This window comes from Amia ocellicauda, chromosome 5 (genome assembly GCF_036373705.1).
Source record: "Amia ocellicauda isolate fAmiCal2 chromosome 5, fAmiCal2.hap1, whole genome shotgun sequence".
NCBI classification, from domain to species: Eukaryota; Metazoa; Chordata; class Actinopteri; order Amiiformes; family Amiidae; genus Amia; species Amia ocellicauda.
Genome location: NC_089854.1, coordinates 44,735,802 through 44,755,804, shown reverse-complemented (window position 1 = coordinate 44,755,804; position 20,003 = coordinate 44,735,802). Strand labels below are relative to the sequence as shown.

At 39.7% G+C, this 20,003-nt stretch overlaps 1 protein-coding gene across 2 annotated transcripts; it reads right to left on the bottom strand.

Annotated features, from left to right (window-relative positions):
* Positions 1-502: 502 nt before the first annotated feature.
* Positions 503-10,697, bottom strand: LOC136750373 (dihydrofolate reductase). Of its 2 annotated transcripts, none has more exons than XM_066705404.1 (6): positions 10,516-10,697; positions 9,338-9,387; positions 7,517-7,622; positions 4,435-4,561; positions 3,889-4,004; positions 503-965 (listed from the first exon to the last, which is right to left on the bottom strand). In XM_066705404.1, the coding sequence occupies exons 1-6, from the start codon at positions 10,614-10,616 to the stop codon at positions 839-841; spliced, it is 627 nt and encodes a 208-aa protein (XP_066561501.1). In that variant the 5' UTR covers positions 10,617-10,697; the 3' UTR covers positions 503-838. The 2 variants fall into 2 exon arrangements, with proteins under 2 accessions (XP_066561501.1, XP_066561502.1); XM_066705405.1 differs by lacking the exon at positions 503-965 and adding an exon at positions 1,899-3,443 and having other exon boundaries at positions 10,516-10,696.
* Between the last annotated feature and the right edge of the window lie 9,306 nt (positions 10,698-20,003).

Sequence of the window (20,003 nt, the reverse complement as noted above, 5' to 3'; positions counted from 1 at the left end):
GCCCGTCTGGCACCAACAACCATGCCACGCTCAAAATTGCTTAAATCACCTTTCTTTCCCATTCAGACATTCAGTTTGGAGTTCAGGAGATTGTCTTGACCAGGACCACACCCCTAAATGCATTGAAGCAACTGCCATGTGATTGGTTGGTTAGATAATTGCATTAATGAGAAATTGAACAGGTGTTCCTAATAATCCTTTAGGTGAGTGTATATTCATATAACCTGTAGGCCGTTTATCATCTTTGTACTGAAATTCACAACAAAGATGTAGTTTTCCACAGCAGTTTGTTACGGAAGAAGGAATGTTTTGCAGTTGGGGCTAATAAAATTGACAGAAGGGGAATTTGGCACGAGTAAAATTAAGAACAAGCAAGGTTTGTATTTTCTTTAGAAATCAATGACATTAACTGTTTATCTGCAAGATGTTTATAGGGGGAAATAAAACAACTAAACCAACAGCTCCCTTTAGATATTTTAGTTTTTTTGATTGTTTTTAATCGTTTCAGCTTTTTGAAAGTTCCAGAAACCAGCAAAAAAAATTGTACTTAGTTTACCTTATCTCTGAAACATTTGAGCAGCATAGATTATTTGATCCCTCACTAACACCCCCCCTTACCATCCATACTTTAAAAGAGATGCTTTAATTTAGAATCCTTGCTTCATTTGAATGTTTGTTGTATTCAATATATTTGGCTCTAGAGTGAATATGTTTCAGGGTTTAATATCCCCAACTAGAATAATTTGTTTACAATAAAAATGAGTTATGCTAATCATATAATTTTAAACCCTGCAAATTATCTTCCAAGAAGGGGAACAGAATACCAAGAGGTGGCTCTTTACACCTTGAACATAAACAGCCTTTGACCAATTTCAAAACTGTCATGACAAGCGATTAATTTTCTGTCTAATGACAGGGAAGAATCATCAGGTTGGTGGTTTGCGGTACCTCGACAATACTCACACCTGAAAGAAAATGAAATTATAATTACGCAAAATATTCAGTGCTTTCAGTTTCTACAAATTATTGAACATAGAGGTGTTGGAGAATACTGGAGGAAAGTTCATTCATATATCAGAATGTAAATGGTAATTTTTCTGTTCTGAAATGGACACCTGTCAAGGCAGCAGTATGTTCTTGGCCCTCTGTGATCCCAAGACAGATTTGTAGATTTCCAATAATGTTGCTGTACTTAAGCTTCTCACAAAAAAGCAGGAGTTGCCTCCATCTAGTGGAGGCTGGTTTAATTGTCATTTGATTGAGAATATTATGCTAAGAAATGGCATACAATGCTCACTGTTTATTAATAGAGTAATGTCAAGTCACTCTTGATTCAGCCCTGAGTTGCACAGTCCAATCCTGCTTTTCATAGGTTTTAATCTCATTTCGAAATCATATATTCTTCTTAATGTAAACCCTGTAGGTGGTCTTGGTAAAAATATATAAAATACAAAAAAAATATATCCCCCACTGTTTTGAGATTAGCACATTTAAAATGCCAAGCACAGAGAATCAAAGAGTGTATTGTACCATGAATCAGAGTTAATTGCAAGAAAAAAGTAAAAGCTGTTTTTGGCATATACTGGTCTAAGAATTCAACGTCAAAACTTAAGACTCTTAAGTTATTCAAATTGCTCATGAAAAGATCTTACATTTTTTTACTCGTGTTCTTTCAAGTTTCTGTATGATTCAGCTGACCTAAATTCTTTGGTTTGCAAGCAAAGCTGCCATAATGTAACCTTTGGCAGCATCTGTACTGTATTGTAGTTGGTATTAGCTCTAGGAATAACATTGCTTAAGGAGCATAAAGGAGAAGGCCAGAGGCAAATTTAGAACAAAAAGCAGGTGTGTTAAAGTCAAGAAAAAAATAAAATAATGGAATTCTAAACTCTCAGAAGTTAATAGAAATCAGAACAGAACTGATTTTTTTACATTTATTTTGTATGCTAACATTTATACAAATCATGGTATAATCATTTCACATTTTCATTGTCATACCTTACAATTAGAATATTTTAATCCTTACAGCTATACCAAATCCATTTTAGAGTGTACTCAGTTTAAAGGAAACACACATTCTGCATCATTCAGTTTAAAAGACCTTTTGATTTTGCTTCCCACAGAGAGTGCAGCTGATGCTGAATCATTCAGACCCTGGATAAATAAAAATCATCTCAGACACACATTTGAGTATCCCAAAAACAACACCCATAGCAATCAACTATTTGCTATGCCAGGGGCAGAGCCAGCCTTGAAGACAGACCACTTAATTGAATTTGTCCAGTTAGACAAGATTCTCTGTGTGATCATCTTTAATAGAAGATGCCAGCAAAAAGTTCAACATCACATTTAAATTAATATTTAAGAAATAAGAGAAGTATTCCAACTGTCAAATGATTGTCAATTAACCTGTATAAATCTCCCCTTGCATGGCCCTCAATGACCAAAGGAACCATGTCATCACAATCATACACAAGGAGCCCTCTTATACAATCATTAATTTGGGTCATTAACTCATACCAAGATCCAATGAAATTGCTTCAGTTCTTATTATTGTTGAAGTTCATTCTACACTGCACAAATCAATGCATGCTAAATTATATTACAGCAAACTAAACCAAACCATTTTGTACCACACTGAAACAAACAGCATGCATGCAGATGCACAGCACAGACAAACATTGTTGCAAAAGCAGTTATAGTCAAAATATGATCTGTTAATCAATTAATTGTACAGTCCAAGAAAAGACAAAATAAATTCCTTTTCTGTACAAGTGCATATACAATTCAGTGTAAACCATGCAGTATTATATCTACAAACTCCACATTTGTAACAGCAAAACATTATTTTTAAAACATGTATTTGGGTCACATGACACCTTAATTTTAGGTTTGGAATTTATGGAAACCTAAATATAAAGATTGAAACCAATGTTTTGACAATAACGTTAAAAAAAAATAATCTTGCAACTGATTTAGGACCTCTGCTTTAGGTGCAAATTACTGCATTAAAACCAATCCTTGTTTGACTTCAGAGTAAATATCAAAGATGTGTTGTACATCAAAACAAGTGACGAATGAAAATAAAATACTTCAATGTAAAGCCTGGAATCCAGAACTGACCTTGATATAATAGATCACAGTAGAAATATAAAATACTATTTTTTTATTATTACTTTTTATTACTATTTTTTAAATGTATTATTTTTAATACAGTTCAGAAGCCAATGTTATCCTGCAGGAAATATTTGTGGCATAGGTCTTCAACCTACACCATGAACTTCACTTCAGTCAGTATACGTGTAGGTCTGTGTATGATGCATGTAACTTGCTTGTGACCATTGCACTTTCCCCTGCTATACTATTGCTCAATCTTCCTAAAAACTTGGAATTTGAACTTGATGCCACAGTCCTCTTGAATTCCAGTCGGCACACCGTGAAACCTAGTAAATTAGGAATGAAAATAGCGACAGACCTTTGAAATAATTATGCAGGCATATTTGGATTAAAAATCATGACCTATAGGTTGCAATCATTGCAAGAAAGTTCTGTATTGTATCTAGCATTGTTTCCAATATCATATCCAACCCTTTCATCTGAAATCCAACTAGGAACAATTAGCAATGATTTAACAACTCTATACCAACCCTTAGGTATGGTAGGTGTCCAATTCATAGTTAATTATCCTTGAATCGTGCTTATGCAAGAGATTCAAATTAAACTATTCCTGAGGCCTGAACAGGAAGTCCAGTTTCTAAAGGGTGTGAGCTAGGACTGGACATAGATAGGTACGAAATCATTTAGCACTGCCACCACATTTGCATGAACAATACGGAGGAACACTGAACTTTAGCACCTAGACCAGGGTAATTAAAAAAAGACCCTCACGTTTCCAGCTGTTCATACACTTCCCGATCAAACTCTGGGAAGTAGGTGTCACAGTCAAAGTCAGCCATGACATGAGTGAGGTAGATGAGATCACACCAGGGATGCCTTGCAGACTCCTAAGTTTGAACAAAAAGCAGATTTACAATACATCCTTGACTTCTGATGAAGGTACATTTTCAAACAGACTAAACTAATACAACTAAAATATATATTTTTGTATATATAAAACAATTTCAATATTTTTCTCCAGCTTAGAAATCTGAAAGCTTACTTAATTTCAGGTTTGAAGAATGGTCAAGTTTGCATCAAAGCACATATTAAAAAATACGTACTTTAAACCACACATTCATGTAAATAGATAAATTAACACGGACTACTAAATTGTGTTTCTGTTGTAAATTTGAAGATACAGGTGTCAGAATTCTAGGGCAGGTGGAAAAAAGCATAATTAGGCCTGCAAGACATCTGCAAATAGTTTCAGAAAACACATGTGCTGGAAATCATAAGGTCCAAGCCAGAAATAGCTAATGGCTTCCATATGCTTACCTTATACACCTCAACCCCACCTATGATCCATATGGTTTCAACTTGGTTGCACAGTGGAAAGGTCGATGCTAGCTCTACTGCACTCGGGAAGTCTTGACAGACATAGTCAGCGTGTTTTGGCACCGAGCTGAGAGAAGAAAAAAAACAAGTGCAACTTCCAAATTTTTATTATCATGAACATCTGTCAAAAACGTAATGTCACAGAGAGCCATTCCATCAAGGCATTTGCTATCTTAGCTTCCCTGGGGAGTGAACTCTATGGATGTTCGACAACCTTGGTTCAATTAGATGGAACAGCCAGTAGCACTAGTAGGTTTCACCCCATCCTGATGCACATATTTGACTGTACTGGCCCCCCATTTTAATGATGTCAAAAATTGCATGTTTTTACCTCAGACCTGCTAAGATGTGGATGGAGTGATATATATATATATATATATATATATATATATATACATACACACACACACACACACACACGCACACTCACCTAAAGGATTATTAGGAACACCATACTAATACTGTGTTTGACCCCCTTTCACCTTCAGAACTGCCTTAATTCTACGTGGCATTGATTCAACAAGGTACTGAAAGCATTCTTTAGAAATGTTGGCCCATATTGATAGGATAGCATCTTGCAGTTGATGGAGATTTGTGGGATGCACATCCAGGGCACGAAGCTCCCGTTCCACCACATCCCAAAGATGCTCTATTGGGTTGAGATCTGGTGACTGTGGGGGCCAGTTTAGTACAGTGAACTCCTTGTCATGTTCAAGAAACCAATTTGAAATGATTCGACCTTTGTGACATGGTGCATTATCCTGCTGGAAGTAGCCATCAGAGGATGGGTACATGGTGGTCATAAAGGGATGGACATGGTCAGAAACAATGCTCAGGTAGGCCGTGGCATTTAAACGATGCCCAATTGGCACTAAGGGGCCTAAAGTGTGCCAAGAAAACATCCCCCACACCATTACACCACCACCACCAGCCTGCACAGTGGTAACAAGGCATGATGGATCCATGTTCTCATTCTGTTTACGCCAAATTCTGACTCTACCATCTGAATGTCTCAACAGAAATCGAGACTCATCAGACCAGGCAACATTTTTCCAGTCTTCAACTGTCCAATTTTGGTGAGCTTGTGCAAATTGTAGCCTCTTTTTCCTATTTGTAGTGGAGATGAGTGGTACCCGGTGGGGTCTTCTGCTGTTGTAGCCCATCCGCCTCAAGGTTGTACGTGTTGTGGCTTCACAAATGCTTTTCTGCATACCTCGGTTGTAACGAGTGGTTATTTCAGTCAAAGTTGCTCTTCTATCAGCTTGAATCAGTCGGCCCATTCTCCTCTGACCTCTAGCATCAACAAGGCATTTTCGCCCACAGGACTACCGCATACTGGATGTTTTTCCCTTTTCACACCATTCTTTGTAAACCCTAGAAATGGTTGTGCGTGAAACTTCACGTCTTCTGTGGGAAACAAAGGGATACACACTACCAGTCAAACGTTTTAGAACACCTAAATTGTTCCTGTTTTTATTGAAATTTACAGTTTAATGTCTCAATGTACTCTGTAATTAAAGCATAGAACAAAAACAATTGGAGATTTAAAAAAAACATGGAATCATTTTGTTTAAAAAAATGTAACCCCTTAAAATGATAAACCCCTCTGGTACCCTTAAAAGGGCACCAAATCTGTGTGCTTCTATTTATGTGTACTCTTCACTCTTGTGTTGTTTGCCAAGTGTTTGGTATCCAATGAAAGCCGAGACTCTCAATCACATTCTGAAATGGGGGGTGGGGGGATACTTGGTTGGAGTAGAAATACAAAATCTCAGAAAACATTGACAATTATGACATATTCTGGAACCAGACAGTCTACTGATCAAAACAAGACCATCCATGTTTTGGTAGAAGCAATACACCCATAGAGAGCTCAAAATGTCAAGATAGAAATTTTACAGAATTGGATCTGAACTGTTAGGTTGTTCTGAACAAAACAAGCCTATTTGCAAAGGAATCTGTGTGTTTACCCCCCAAGCTCTGAATGACGGCGGGCGACATGGAAACTGTAAATCGTATGTGTTTGAGAATGAGACACGCTGGTAGCCAAGAGAATAAGCTATCAAACGGTGTGCGCATTGTAGGAATACAGTGTAACTTCTATGTACAGGAGCTGGTCGTAACACTGCCAAATAATGCTTAAGAGCTTGTAGTAACACAATATAGAACTCTGAAATGTAACTTTTTTTAATCTCTGGCAGTTTATCGCTTACCCTTCTACCATTTCAGGTTATTCACTGGACTTCAACTGCTTAAATTTCAAATAAAAACTGGAAAAATGGGGGTGTTTTAAAAACTTTTGACCGGTAGAATTGGGTAGATGAATGGATAGATCAGATGCACATGTAATGAGCGATTGATTGATTAACCAGGGAAGATTATTCAATTATTAGATGAGGTTTAGCCCGAAAGAGACAGGAAAAAGAATGAAGCAAGATCGGCCATGTGGAATGACTGGCAGTGAGCATCACACTGCCACTGATTTTTAAAGATCTTCCATAGTGTCAGAAAGCACTCCATATTGTATCAGTCAAGACTGATCGGCGCTCTGCTCAGCCAGACAGTTGTCAGCAGCGGAAGTGTATCGTTCATGGTTCGCCTGTATGGTGACCTCAAAGTACTTTTCACTTTAAAAAATAAAGTCCAGAGACTCAGGGCAAGATACACTTCCATCTCCATTGTAGGAGAAAAGTCATATAGACACTATCATGTGATTTGCAATGGAACACAGATGAACAGAAAAAAAAAAGGAAGGGAAAACAAAGATTCAGTTCTTCAAAGTAATACAAAATGTAAACCGCATAAATAAAGCATTCCTAAGAGCTATCAGCAAATAAATGAGATAACACGCAGTCAAGTGAAGTACAGAAGGGTTGAGTAATACAACAAAATGAAACATTTACACACTCCTGCATGATAATGGGAATTTGCACCAACTAATTACAAGGAAGGTCCAAGTAATCAGCAGATGATCAAAATGGTGCGAGACTGCTGGCCACTCTCACACCTTCACACGCCTCACCTCAGGGTCCTGCTCAGGACAATGTGAAGGCAGTTTCGGAAAAGATGTGTGATCTCAAGGGATGACAGCCAGCACTTCCTCCCCCAAATCAGCAGGTTACTCTTGCCTAGGGGATGGAAAGAATCACAAGCCAAAATCCTAGGATCCAACATACTTGTCAAATTGCTTTAGAAAATGTTCATGTCATGTTCCTAAGAGGATTCTACTGGAACAATGTAACAACTACGATATTGTTTAACAACAATGTTTTATTAATATCAGTTTATGAATGTAGCGGTGTTGACAAAACTAAAACAAAGTTACAACACGAGTAATTAGAATGATGAGGAATTAACAGACTGGAAGCTAGTAGCTGGAATTTTTCACTAGCCCAACAAAAATATTACTAGCCCAAATTATTATCACCACATTGTGACAAAAGCAAAGTAAATGCATTTACACTAGTACATTTGTTAAAAAAAGGTTTATTTAATTTTCACACCTGTCAATTTAAGTTAGTCTGTACCAAATCAGAGACAGCTTTGTTTTTGGTATAGAACAGTGTGCTCTAAACACAAAACAGCACATAACTTTCATCATATTGTAGCCAATCCTCACGTTTTTTGACCAAGATGCAAAGAAATTCCTGGTCCCTTTTTTTGTATCACAATCGGGTAGACTCGTGGTGGCCGATACCAAAATTTTGTTCCACCATACCAATACTAATTTTAGTGTCACAATACTGCTAGAATACCACCAGAAATGAAACCTTAAGCAGAACAGTAATAAAACAAATTGAGTTCCAGTTCCTGGTAATTTTGACATACTTTTACTCATTAACATTTTGCACCATATTCCATTAAAACAATCATAACGTGTTTTATGGGTTTTTTTTTTCCAAGAAATAGTGTGTAAGAGAACATCCCATTCATTTGATAGGTTGCAAAATAACTGTGCCGATAACACATCAATTGAGAAAGAAAACTGCACAATCTGCAATTAAGTGAACTAACAAATAATTGCAAGTGCAAGCTAATTCACAAATACAAAATTAGGGTCTAGTCTCCATACTTTACACAATTTTTTAAACTACACTACTATACTAACTAAAAAGGGGGAAATACTTAGTGTTTGTTATATTTCCACTCAAAAAATAAATATAGAAATACATTTACAAAAAGTTATCAAAGAGGCTCCATGCAGTTGTTTCTCTAGTTTTTGTGGTTGTTGTTTTGTTGTTGAAAGAAACACAAGCATGTCACATTTTTTGTTTGTTTTGTTTAAGATACCTGCATCTGGGACTTTGACATGATCTTAAGTTCGTCAGGGCATTTCTACATTTTCTTTATTTTCGTTTTGGTGGATTTGAATACTTTCCCCTGCATTCTAATTGTATAATTTTCAGGTATACTCAACCCAAACACTAATTGTGTACTGCGTCTGTTCTGCAACTGCTAATGTTATAACAACACTTCTTGTGCTGTGTGCTGCAGGCACAGTAGCGGAATAAATAAAGCGCTAACAAACAGAGTTCAATTACAGAAAAGTAAGTACAGTTAGTGTTTTAAAGTGGACACAGTTCTCACTGCTGCTGCTGTCCTTTCTGTAAAATCTGGCGGTTTGCCTCATTAAATTATTTGTATTAATCCCAGAACACGCTAGTGGTAAAATATGCATACAACATTTATTTTCTGCATTTTGTATTCCTAATCCATATATTGGAAGTACTGGTAGCTTCAAAAACCCATAGCTAATCTTGCACCACAGTCTGAAGACTTTCATGGGATCAAAGAACTGGACATACAATTAGCTCTATAAAGAAACTAGAATTAATTAATTTACCTGGACTGGAAACAGAAGTGACGGTGTCCAAAAAGAACTGAAACTCCTTCCTGTTAAAATAAACGTGCCATGCATTATTGAACAATGCTAATCTGGGATTATGGACCACTGTAGATGGTTTCTCTCATGCCCCTTTAAGAAGTAGTAAGGCCATGCATTTGGTTTTAATTTCCTGGACTTGTTTTCTGTTGCACCACATAAGCATTTCCTACATTTGGCTCAGATTATGGGCTCTGGTGCAAAGACCTCCATGGCCTGGCATAGAAAAGACGACTATTTTAAGAGAAAAATCAAACATTTGATTAAATTACATCGTTTTTCCTTCTAATATAGTATTATTAATGCGTTTAAAACAAATGGGCAAATCAGGGAGAGAAATGCAAGTTAATGTGTGCACAGTTTATTTCTTTGCGTGTAGGATTCTGCTAAACCATTGCTCGCCTTTGCATTTTCAAAGCAGGGATACAAATAATAATCACTAAACAGTTGTCTAAGTCCCAACACGTTTGTAAATGCATTCTGTAAAGGAAGCTTAAAGTATGATTTTCAGCCTGCCTTCTCCTCTACTCATTCAGTTACTCGTCTACAATTTCACACGGATGAGCGAAGCACGCCAGCCACGGTTTTATTGAAGGAATACAATCAGTTTCCTTTTGATATAGTAGCTCTTTTGAGGTTTTACAGCAATAAAATGCAAGATGCAATACAATGAAATGCAGTGGACTATAAAGAATTGACTCTCGTATTGCTGAAGTTGCCCCTCAGTTTAAGAATTTGTAAAACGTATTATGAACTGCACTGTATTTGTGCACTTTGTGTTGCGCTTATATTTTGTAAATCGCCCTGGATGAGGGTGTCTGCCAATAAAATAAATACTACTAATAATTTGCCATTCGACTTTCGCTTTAAAACCAACGGACCAATGTAGCTCTGCATACGACTGCAGAAAAATAGTCACGGCAAGTTCATTTGAATACTACCAAATCATTGAACAGTCAAAATAACTGATACGTTGAGGTATCGATTAGAACGTTATTTCTTCAGACAATTTAACCCAGTTATATAGTTAAACCTTTCCGATTGCGTCATAGATCTTCTTTCCCAAATGAAGCGTATTTGGGAAACACGTAACAGATGCTGTTGTAAAGAGACATTTGATCATGGATTTGGTTACTCACGGTATGTTCCAAGGTAACTGCCCGTCTTTTCCGATCCCCATGTCGTTGCAAGCAGCGGCTATGAGCCGGATGGGTTTGGGGTGAACTTTGTCCTTCCCCATCTTGACTAGTCTGTTTGAAGTCACTCTGCTCACCCTGCGCTTTTTAAACTCCAGGGTGCATGGGACGAATTGGTTATTGCGGACCGGTGCGGCAGGAGAAAGTGCGTCTTTATACTATCACACATGATCTAGACACATCTCGTGTTAAAGAGCGTAAACGTTGTTAGGGTTTGTTGCTGGCTGTTGTTATGCTTAATTTGGTAAATTGACCTATATATGAGTGAGTGAACAGCATAGATAGCTTTTACAGTAATTAAGCTAATATAAAACTAGATTATGGGCAGCTGTAAATCAAACTCAAGTCAATCAGTTCCCAATGATTGATCCATACAAAATGTACTAAATATGTTGATTTGTACTTTGTTTCCCTTTTCCAGGATTAACCTTGTTACAGTGAGTAGAGGAAAAACAGCATCATGTTTAAATGATTCATGAGAGGAGTATAATAATGTGAGATGCACATTCTTAAAGTTATAGTAATCTAAAAGCGCATCCCTGTTGGCGGTGCGCATCCGTGTTAAATCCCTCGGCGCTCATGGTTGATTTTCTTATCAGGGATGCCAGATCGGGGAAAATATTGCATAGTGTAGTGTTATTCAGCACTGTCCTTCCCTTTATTTAGGTAAGCAGTCAGTCTATGTGTCTGTATTCATCTTGGGCAGTCCTGTCAGTCTGTGTGCGTTCACTCTCTCACCCTATCAGTCCCTCACACACACCCCATCTCTATCTCTTCTCCCCTCTCTCTCTTTCAGAGTGTGTTTTCAATGCTGTGGGGAGCGCTGCCCTGTCTGCCCCCTCTTCCTGCCCCGCTGGAGAACGCCCCACCCCCCTGCAGTAGCCAGAAGCAGCCCCCAGGATGGCAGCCCCCACCTCAGTAACCCTGTGATCTTCTCCCGGCCCACCATCGACACTGACTGCTCTCCCACACTGGCTCTCTCACACATGAGGCTGTGGTGCTGTACTCCCTCTCTCTGTGCTCTGTATCCCCCCTTCTTCTCTGTCCCTCAGCCAGTATCTCTCCCCTCCCTCCTATTACTTCCGTTTCTTTCCGTCTCCCTCCCTCTCTCTTCCCCCTGCCCTTTTTCAGTCTCTGGGGTCCACGGATGAAGTCAGGTACGCAGTGTCCAGCCAGTGTGTCTGCATCCTCATTGTTACATAATGCAGTGTCACTGTACACTGTAATGTCCAGAAAATCACTGCCAGTCTTTAGTGTATTAACCTCCCCAGCATCTCTGGATGTGTATAGCTGGCACCTCTACCCCTTGACTGCTCTCCCCTCACCCTGACAGACTTAATCTAGGTGAGTCCATGTGACAAACACACACTCTTACTCACACACACACACGCTCCCACACTCACACCTGACTCACATTAACAGTGGGTGTGTGCATGTCTGTCCCACTGTGTGTCTGTATGTGATATTTTTGCTGTGTGTGTGTGTGTCCGTCACCCTGGATCTGTGATTGAAGTGTGATCAGAGCCTCTTCAGTTCCAGAGACGTCCCGTCCCTGTTCTGTGTCTAACTGGAGGCTGAAGCTCAGAGAGGTTGTGCACAACCTGTTAAGCCTGCTGGGAGACACTGAGGGAAAGAAACGGAGAGACTGGAGTCTGTACAGAACCGAGGAAACTGACAACTGAGGCTGCGCAGCAGAAGACTAGATCTGTCCCTCACTGTCCTCCACTAACTTACTGATGGGCTCAGTGACCCTCCTCTGCCCTGACCTCCCTGAACACAGCAGCCTGGATTCTGTGGTTTCTAAATAAATGCTGCATCTGACCACTTTATTTTAATTTTATGAAGCAACACGTTAACATGATTGTTGGAGGTTTATGACACACAAAATTCCAGACAGAGAGGCACAGACAGACCCACACAAAGAAGCACAGACAGACCCAGACAGAGACGCACAGACAAATACAGACACAGGAGGACAACCAGGTTCATATGACTAAGACTAAGACTCAATGTCATGTTAAACCTCAACGCTTTCCTAAAAAAAGCTAAATAAAAAATTCAACACTCAACGGAACAAAATAATAATACCAATAATATGACAGATGTGAGCTGACTTTTATTGGCTTAAATGCACACTCTGCAGGTGTGGGACATCCTGGCGCAGCAGGTATGCCGCTCTACTGGGTGGAGCTGTGTGCTGCGGCAGAGGGGCGGCTTTGACTAATAGTTTCCATTGGCTGTTTCTGAGGATTTTCTCAAATGACTTTCTAGCTGTCTCCCAGAACAAACTATGCAGTACAGCGATTCTGAGGAAATTGCAAAGCCCCAAAAGAGGGCAGGGGGCATTCGAAATGTCCTTTAATACAGTATAGTATGAATATGTTTAGTAGTAGTACTTTAATAGTGGGATAGTTTTTATACACAAAACCAGACAAACACAACTCTAAACATAAAGAAATTGGCATTGAGCAAACTACTGTGACTGCTTCATTACCAAAACAAATCTATTAAATACATTTGTGTTCATGTGACAGTTATAATTAACAGTTTTCACATACATAAATAGGGTTGAAGCCAGTCAAAATGTAGCCAATGTTCTGTTAGATCTAGACTGGCATTTAATTCAGCATTCGATCTAAACCGAGACCTAAAAAACAGAGGTGTAAAAAGTATTCGGAAGTCATACTTGTAAAAGTAAAAATATTCTATCAAAAACTTACTCCGGTAAAAGTAAAAAGTCTCCCATTCAAGCAATTCTCAAGTAAAAGTAGCTACTTTTAAGAGTACTCAAGTACCAAAAGTAAAAGTAAATTGATGATTTTAGTAATAAAGTGAATGTGGATGTGTTTGCATGTGAACTTTTTAAAGGGAGCACACAAGCAATTCATTTGAAGTTTTAATCCAACATTTTATTTTCCATAAATTATCAAGTTATATTTACGGTTCCTTCACGTCCGACTAAAATTAATGTTATTTAGGCACATATCTGGATATTACTTTCATGTGTATTCAGTATTAAAAAAAGGTAACCTTGGGGGATTTATATGAATAATTTTGGTTTTAATTAGCAAACTCACTGTTCACACACACACACACACACACATATATCCCAAAGAGTTAAGCACAAAACAAAATAAACAATATAAAATATGTACCCCTGTAGTGATCACATTTGTAATAATGTAATCTATTGTACTATGTTGCAGAAGACTGGGTTTGAATCTCAAAACTCAAAATGATACATCTCTGCACAATAACGCTCACAGCCTAGCGGGGGGGCAGTGTCTGAAACAAACGAAGAGGCACTTCGGTCCGGGGGGGGGGAAATGTGACAGGGGAATGAAAAGGGGCAGTGGCTCGATACGTCCCTGTATCTGAATATAACTTAAAAACATCCTTACACTGCAGTGTGCTGGCCCAAATAAGGCAAGCATATATAACGAAAAATTGATTTTGTAGCTGCACTCTCACTTATTAGGTATTTTTAGGTATTTAGACAGGACTCTTGTATTACAAAAGCTTCATTTTATTGAATAACAACGTGTTTCGACACTACTAGTAGTATAGATGCAGCAATCAGCTCCGGTTCTGTCATGACCTCTCCAAAACGTTTCTGGATGCCATGTTTTAGGGCCTCAAGGGGGGGTTGACAGACTTTACAGCTTGACCAGCAGTTGGAAAAGAGTTGGAAACAGAAAACCCATATGGACTGACGATTCCCCATGAAATATGTTGAGGGCCATGGCAGGCTTCATTACAGCAGTGTAATCCCATTTCAGCTGGATTCAGCCTGCACCATAAAAATGAAAAATGTTAATAATAATCTAAAAAAACGAATCTGAAACAATATTTTAAAAAATCTTCCCAGGTCTTGCAACTTACATTTTTATCTTTAATGCGGAGCAAATGTTTCAGATAGCTTGTTCTCCTTGTTCCCTCTGGATGCGCACCACCCTTTCTACAGCAAGGAACAGTGAGTTCCAGCGGGTCTGATTGGGAAGCAGGAACTGCAATTTACACTCACGTTGCACAGTTTAAATACAAGGTTTAGAGCAACATAGTCTTCAGAATTCTATTAAAAAAAAATATTTTTGACACAGCAGTGCACATTAGGGTTGGCAGTGCTCCTGGTTTGCTGGCCCCGGCTCTGGAGTGGCTCCAGAGGTTCAGTTCCAGCCCCAGGCCGTTCTAGCAGCCCCAGCTCCAGCTCCAGAGCGGCTCCGGTGCAGCTCCACACTGCTGCTCCAGCTCCGGCTACTTTTAACCAGCTCCAGCTCTGGAGCCACAAAAAACAGTGCAAACTAGGATGCGTTATAAATAATGATTCCTTTTTTACTTCTTTTATATAAATACAGTGAGGGAAAAAAGTATTTGATCCCCTGCTGATTTTGTACGTTTGCCCACTGACAAAGAAATGATCGGTCTATAATTTTAATGGTAGGTGTATTTTAACAGTGAGAGACAGAATAACAACAAAAACATCCAGAAAAATGCATTTCAAAAAAGTTATAAATTGATTTGCATGTTAATGAGGGAAATAAGTATTTGATCCCCTATCAATCAGCAAGATTTCTGGCTCCCAGGTGTCTTTTATACAGGTAACAAGCTGAGATTAGGAGCACTCTCTTAAAGGGAGTGCTCCTAATCTCAGCTCGTTACCTGTATAAAAGACACCTGTCCACAGAAGCAATCAATCAATCAGATTCCAAACTCTCCACCATGGCCAAGACCAAAGAGCTGTCCAAGGATGACAGGGACAAGATTGTAGACCTACACAAGGCTGGAATGGGCTACAAGACCATCGCCAAGCAGCTTGGTGAGAAGGTGACAACAGTTGGTGCGATTATTCGCAAATGGAAGAAACACAAAATAACTGTCAGTCTCCCTCGGTCTGGGGCTCCATGCAAGATCTCACCTCGTGGAGTTTCAATGAACATGAGAACGGTGAGGAATCAGCCCAGAACTACAAGGGAGGATCTTGTTAATGATCTCAAGGCAGCTGGGACCATAGTCACCAAGAAAACAATTGGTAACACACTACGCCGTGAAGGACTGAAATCCTGCAGCGCCCGCAAGGTCCCCCTGCTCAAGAAAGCACATGTACAGGCCCGTCTGAAGTTTGCCAATGAACATCTGAATGATTCAGAGGAGAACTGGGTGAAAGTGTTGTGGTCAGATGAGACCAAAATCGAGCTCTTTGGCATCAACTCAACTCGCCGTGTTTGGAGGAGGAGGAATGACCCCAATAACACCATCCCCACCGTCAAACATGGAGGTGGAAACATTATGCTTTGGGGGTGTTTTTCTGCTAAAGGGACAGGACAACTGCACTGCATCAAAGGGACGATGGACGGGGCCATGTACCGTCAAACCTTGGATGAGAACCTCCTTCCCTCAGCCAGGGCATTGAAAATGGGTCGTGGATGGGTATTCCAGCATGACAATGACCCAAAACACACAGCCAAGGCAACAAAGGAGTGGCTCAAGAAGAAGCATGTTAAGGTCTTGGAGTGTCCTAGCCAGTCTCCAGACCTTAATCCCATAGAAAATCTGTGGAGGGAGCTGAAGGTTCCAGTTGCCAAACGTCGGGCTCGAAACCTTGTTGACTTGGAGAGGATCTGCAAAGAGGAGTGGGACAAAATCCCTCCTGAGATGTGTGCAAACCTGGTGGCCAACTACAAGAAATGTCTGACCTCTGCGATTGCCAACAAGGGTTTTGCCACCAAGTACTAATTCGAAGGGGTCAAATACTTATTTCCCTCATTAACATGCAAATCAATTTATAACTTTTTTGAAATGCGTTTTTCTGGATTTTTTTTGTTGTTATTCTGTCTCTCACTGTTAAAATACACCTACCATTAAAATTATAGACTGATCATTTCTTTGTCAGTGGGCAAACGTACAAAATCAGCAGGGGATCAAATACTTTTTTCCCCTCACTGTAACTGTTTAATAAAAATAAAATATTAATAACAAACGTCTGTTTAACCATTCAAACATGAAAAAGTAGAAAATTGTAAAGATGTCTGTGTCCAACTAGGGTTACACTGCAAATCATCCTGAGAACACCATCCCTACTATGAAGCATGGTGGTGGCAGCATTATGTAAAATGGTTGCAGCAAAGTACTGAGAAATCCTGTAAAACAACCTGCTGAAGTCTGCAAGAGACATGGGACTTGGGAGAAGATTAATCTTCCAGCAGGGCAATGACACCAAACATACAGCCAAAGCCACATTGGAGCAGCTTAAAAATAAAAAGGTCAATGTCCTGGAGTGGCCCAGTCAAAGCCCGGACCTCAATCCAATTGAGAATATGTCGAAAGAGTTGAACATTGCTGTTCACCAAAGGGCCCCATCCAACTTGATAGAGCTTGAGCAATTTTGCAAAGAAGAATGGGCAACAATTGCTGTATTCAGATGTGCAAAGCTGGTAGAGACTTATACACATAGACTCATGGCTGTAATTGCTGCCAAAGGTGCCTCTACCAAATATTGAATGAAGGGGTGATTACTTATGCATTCAATTATGCAACAAATTAGTTTTGTATTTGTAATTAATCATATTTTTCACTTTGACATTATGGACATTTTCAGTGTTGATCAGTGGCAAAAACTCCTGATTAAATCCATTCTAATTTCATGTTGTAACACAATGACATGTGGAAAAGACCAAGAGGGGTAAATACTTTTGAGAGCTACTGTAAAATCAAGCCACACAGCACTCTCCTTAGACAAGCAGTGGAAGTGGAATGGACTTTACTTAGAGCTCAATGACTTTCAACGTGACAACATCATAGGATGCCACCTTTCCAACAAGTCAGTTTGTAAAATTTCTGCCCTACTAGAGCTGCCCTGGTGAGCTGTAAGTGCTGTTATTGTTAAGAGGAAACATCTAGGAGCAACAACAGCTCAGCTGCGAAGTGCTTAGCCACAGAATTGGACTGTTGAGTGCTGAAGTACGTAGCGAATAAAAATAGTATTTCGTTGGTTGCCTCAATCACTTCTGAGTGCCAAACTGCCTCTGGAAGCAACGTCAGCAGAAGAACTGTTTGTCAGGAGCCTCATGAAATTGGTTTCCATGGCCGAGCAGCCGCACAAGCCTAAGATCTTCATGCGCAATGCCAAGCTTTGATGCCAAAGCTCGCCACCATTTGACCTGGGAGCACTGGAAATGCGATCTCTGGAGTGATGAATCACGCTTCACCATCCGGCAGTCTGACGGAGGAATCTGGGTTTGGCGGATGCCAGGAGAACGCTTCCTGCATGAATGCATAGACCAATTGTAAAGTTTGGAGGAGGAATAATGGTCTCAGGGCTCAGCCCCTTAGTCCCACTGAAGAGAAATCTTAACACTACAGCCTACAATGACATTCTAGGTGATTTTGCACTTCCAAATTTGTGGCAACAGTTTGGAGAAGGCCCTTTCCTGTTTCAGCATGACAACCCGTGCACAAAGTGAGGTCAATACAGAAATAGTTTGTCGAGATTGGTGTGGAAGAACGTGACTGGCCTGCACAGAGCCCTGATGTCAACCCCATCCCACCTTTGGGATGAATTGAAAAGCCGACTGTGAGCCAGACCTGATCGCCCAACATCAGTGCCCGATCTCACTAATGCTCTTGTGGCTGAAATCCCCTCAACAATGTTCCAACATCTAGTGGAAAGCCTTCCCAGAAGAGTGGAGGCTGTTACTGCGTCAAAAGGGGGACCAACTCCATATTAATGCTCATGATTTTGGAATGAGATGTTTGACAAGCAGGTGTCAACATACTTTTGGCCAGTGTATGTATTTTGACCCCCTGTCCAGTATTTTTGGAAGATGTCTGTTTATTTTAAGTACTGTAATCTATTGAATATGTCGTTAAAAATGTTATCAGTGTACAATTTGCCCTCAACCCCCCCCCATCATTGTCTAATTGCCAGCACCCCCTCTAGGTTGACATTTCGCAACCCCCCCCCCCACCAGGGTTCCGGTATTTTCGTATCTCAAAAGTGGCAAACAAGGTGCAGGGGGCATGACTCCAGCATGTGACCTTAACTCCCTGGCAACCAACTTTTGGACAAACTAGTCAGGACATTTCAGATAACAGATGGCTATAAAATGAGGTTAATTTAGGCAGAATTTGGTTGGAATAAAATAATTTGGAAATACTTAAAACTTTAGAGTTAAAATGGGCTTTACTTCTTTTGCAAGTGGTTTATGAGAGATGCCCTGAGATTATAGAATCACTGAAAGTGAAGGTGTCATATATTACAATTACAAAAAAATAATGTATTATGTACTAATAGCTGGAGTGAGAACTGATCTTATGTTATAACCCCCAACACACAACAATACCTATGAAGTTACATATTTTGTTAATTTAAGAAAACTAGACTTAATATCTGAGTGAGTTTAATGAAGGGGGAGAGATTGGAGCAGCTCTATGACCTGGGCTCCTGCTCCAGGCTCCGGAGCACTCTGATGAGCTCCGTTCTGACTACAGCACTGCCAGCTCCAGCTCCGCTCCGGCTCCGGAGCACAACTAACAAAAACTGTCCAGCTCCGCTCCGGCTCTGGGTCCTGGAGATGGCCAACCCTAGTGCACATACACATTTTGAGTTTAATAAGAATAAAAGCAGAACTAGTCTACTCAGTGTTATTATTACTCAATTTCTTTGCAGACACCCCTATCCGGGGTGACTTACAATTGTTACAAGATATCACATTATTTTTTTACATTTACCCATTTATACAGTTGGACATTTACTGGAGCAATCTAGGTGAAGTACCTTGCTCAAGGGTACAACAGCAGAGTCCATAGCCCTAACCACTACTACCCATCATGTTAAAATTGAAAGCACTTAACTTTTATTTAGAAGTAAATGAAGGAAACTTCATTCATCATATATTACATTTAAAAAGCCAAACTGATACATATACGCTGGGATGATACTGTTTCCAGAGACTAGAACCCAGCAGGGAACTCACACAGGGAGCAGAAGTTAGCTGTGAGTGTGCTGTTGTGTTTTAAGGTGTCTTAATTGACTGAAGCTTTTCCCACACTGGGCGGAGCTGTATGGTTTCTCTCCAGTGTGAGTGTGCTGGACTGTAAGTCTTGCTAATTGACTGAAGCTCTTCCCACACGGGGTGAACCCTCAGGACTGGGGAACTGCATGGAAGAGATGTGTCTATATACTACAGTATATATCATTAGTGAAATGTATTATTTTATCACTATTATTGTTTATTATTATTTTGTCTATTAATACAGCAAGGCACTCAATTACATCACATATCACCCACTGACACAATACTATCACACACTGCAGCACTGCCGACACCTTGGGACTACACTTATTTATATGAGTCATTAATAAAGACATTGACCGGGGAGTTGAAGTCAGAGACAGAATCCAGATTCAATCCTTTGTCAGACATTAGTGAGTG

Excerpts from the sequence above, each read along its gene's own strand:
- LOC136750373 (XM_066705404.1), bottom strand. The coding sequence starts at position 10,616 with ATGGGGAAGGACAAAGTTCACCCCAAACCCATCCGGCTCATAGCCGCT. Across the intron at positions 7,623-9,337 it reads CACTTCTGTTTCCAGTCCAG|GCAAGAGTAACCTGCTGATT; the intron begins GTAAATTAATTA and ends TCCATCCCCTAG. Across the intron at positions 4,562-7,516 it reads GTCCTGAGCAGGACCCTGAG|CTCGGTGCCAAAACACGCTG; the intron begins GTGAGGCGTGTG and ends TTCTTCTCTCAG.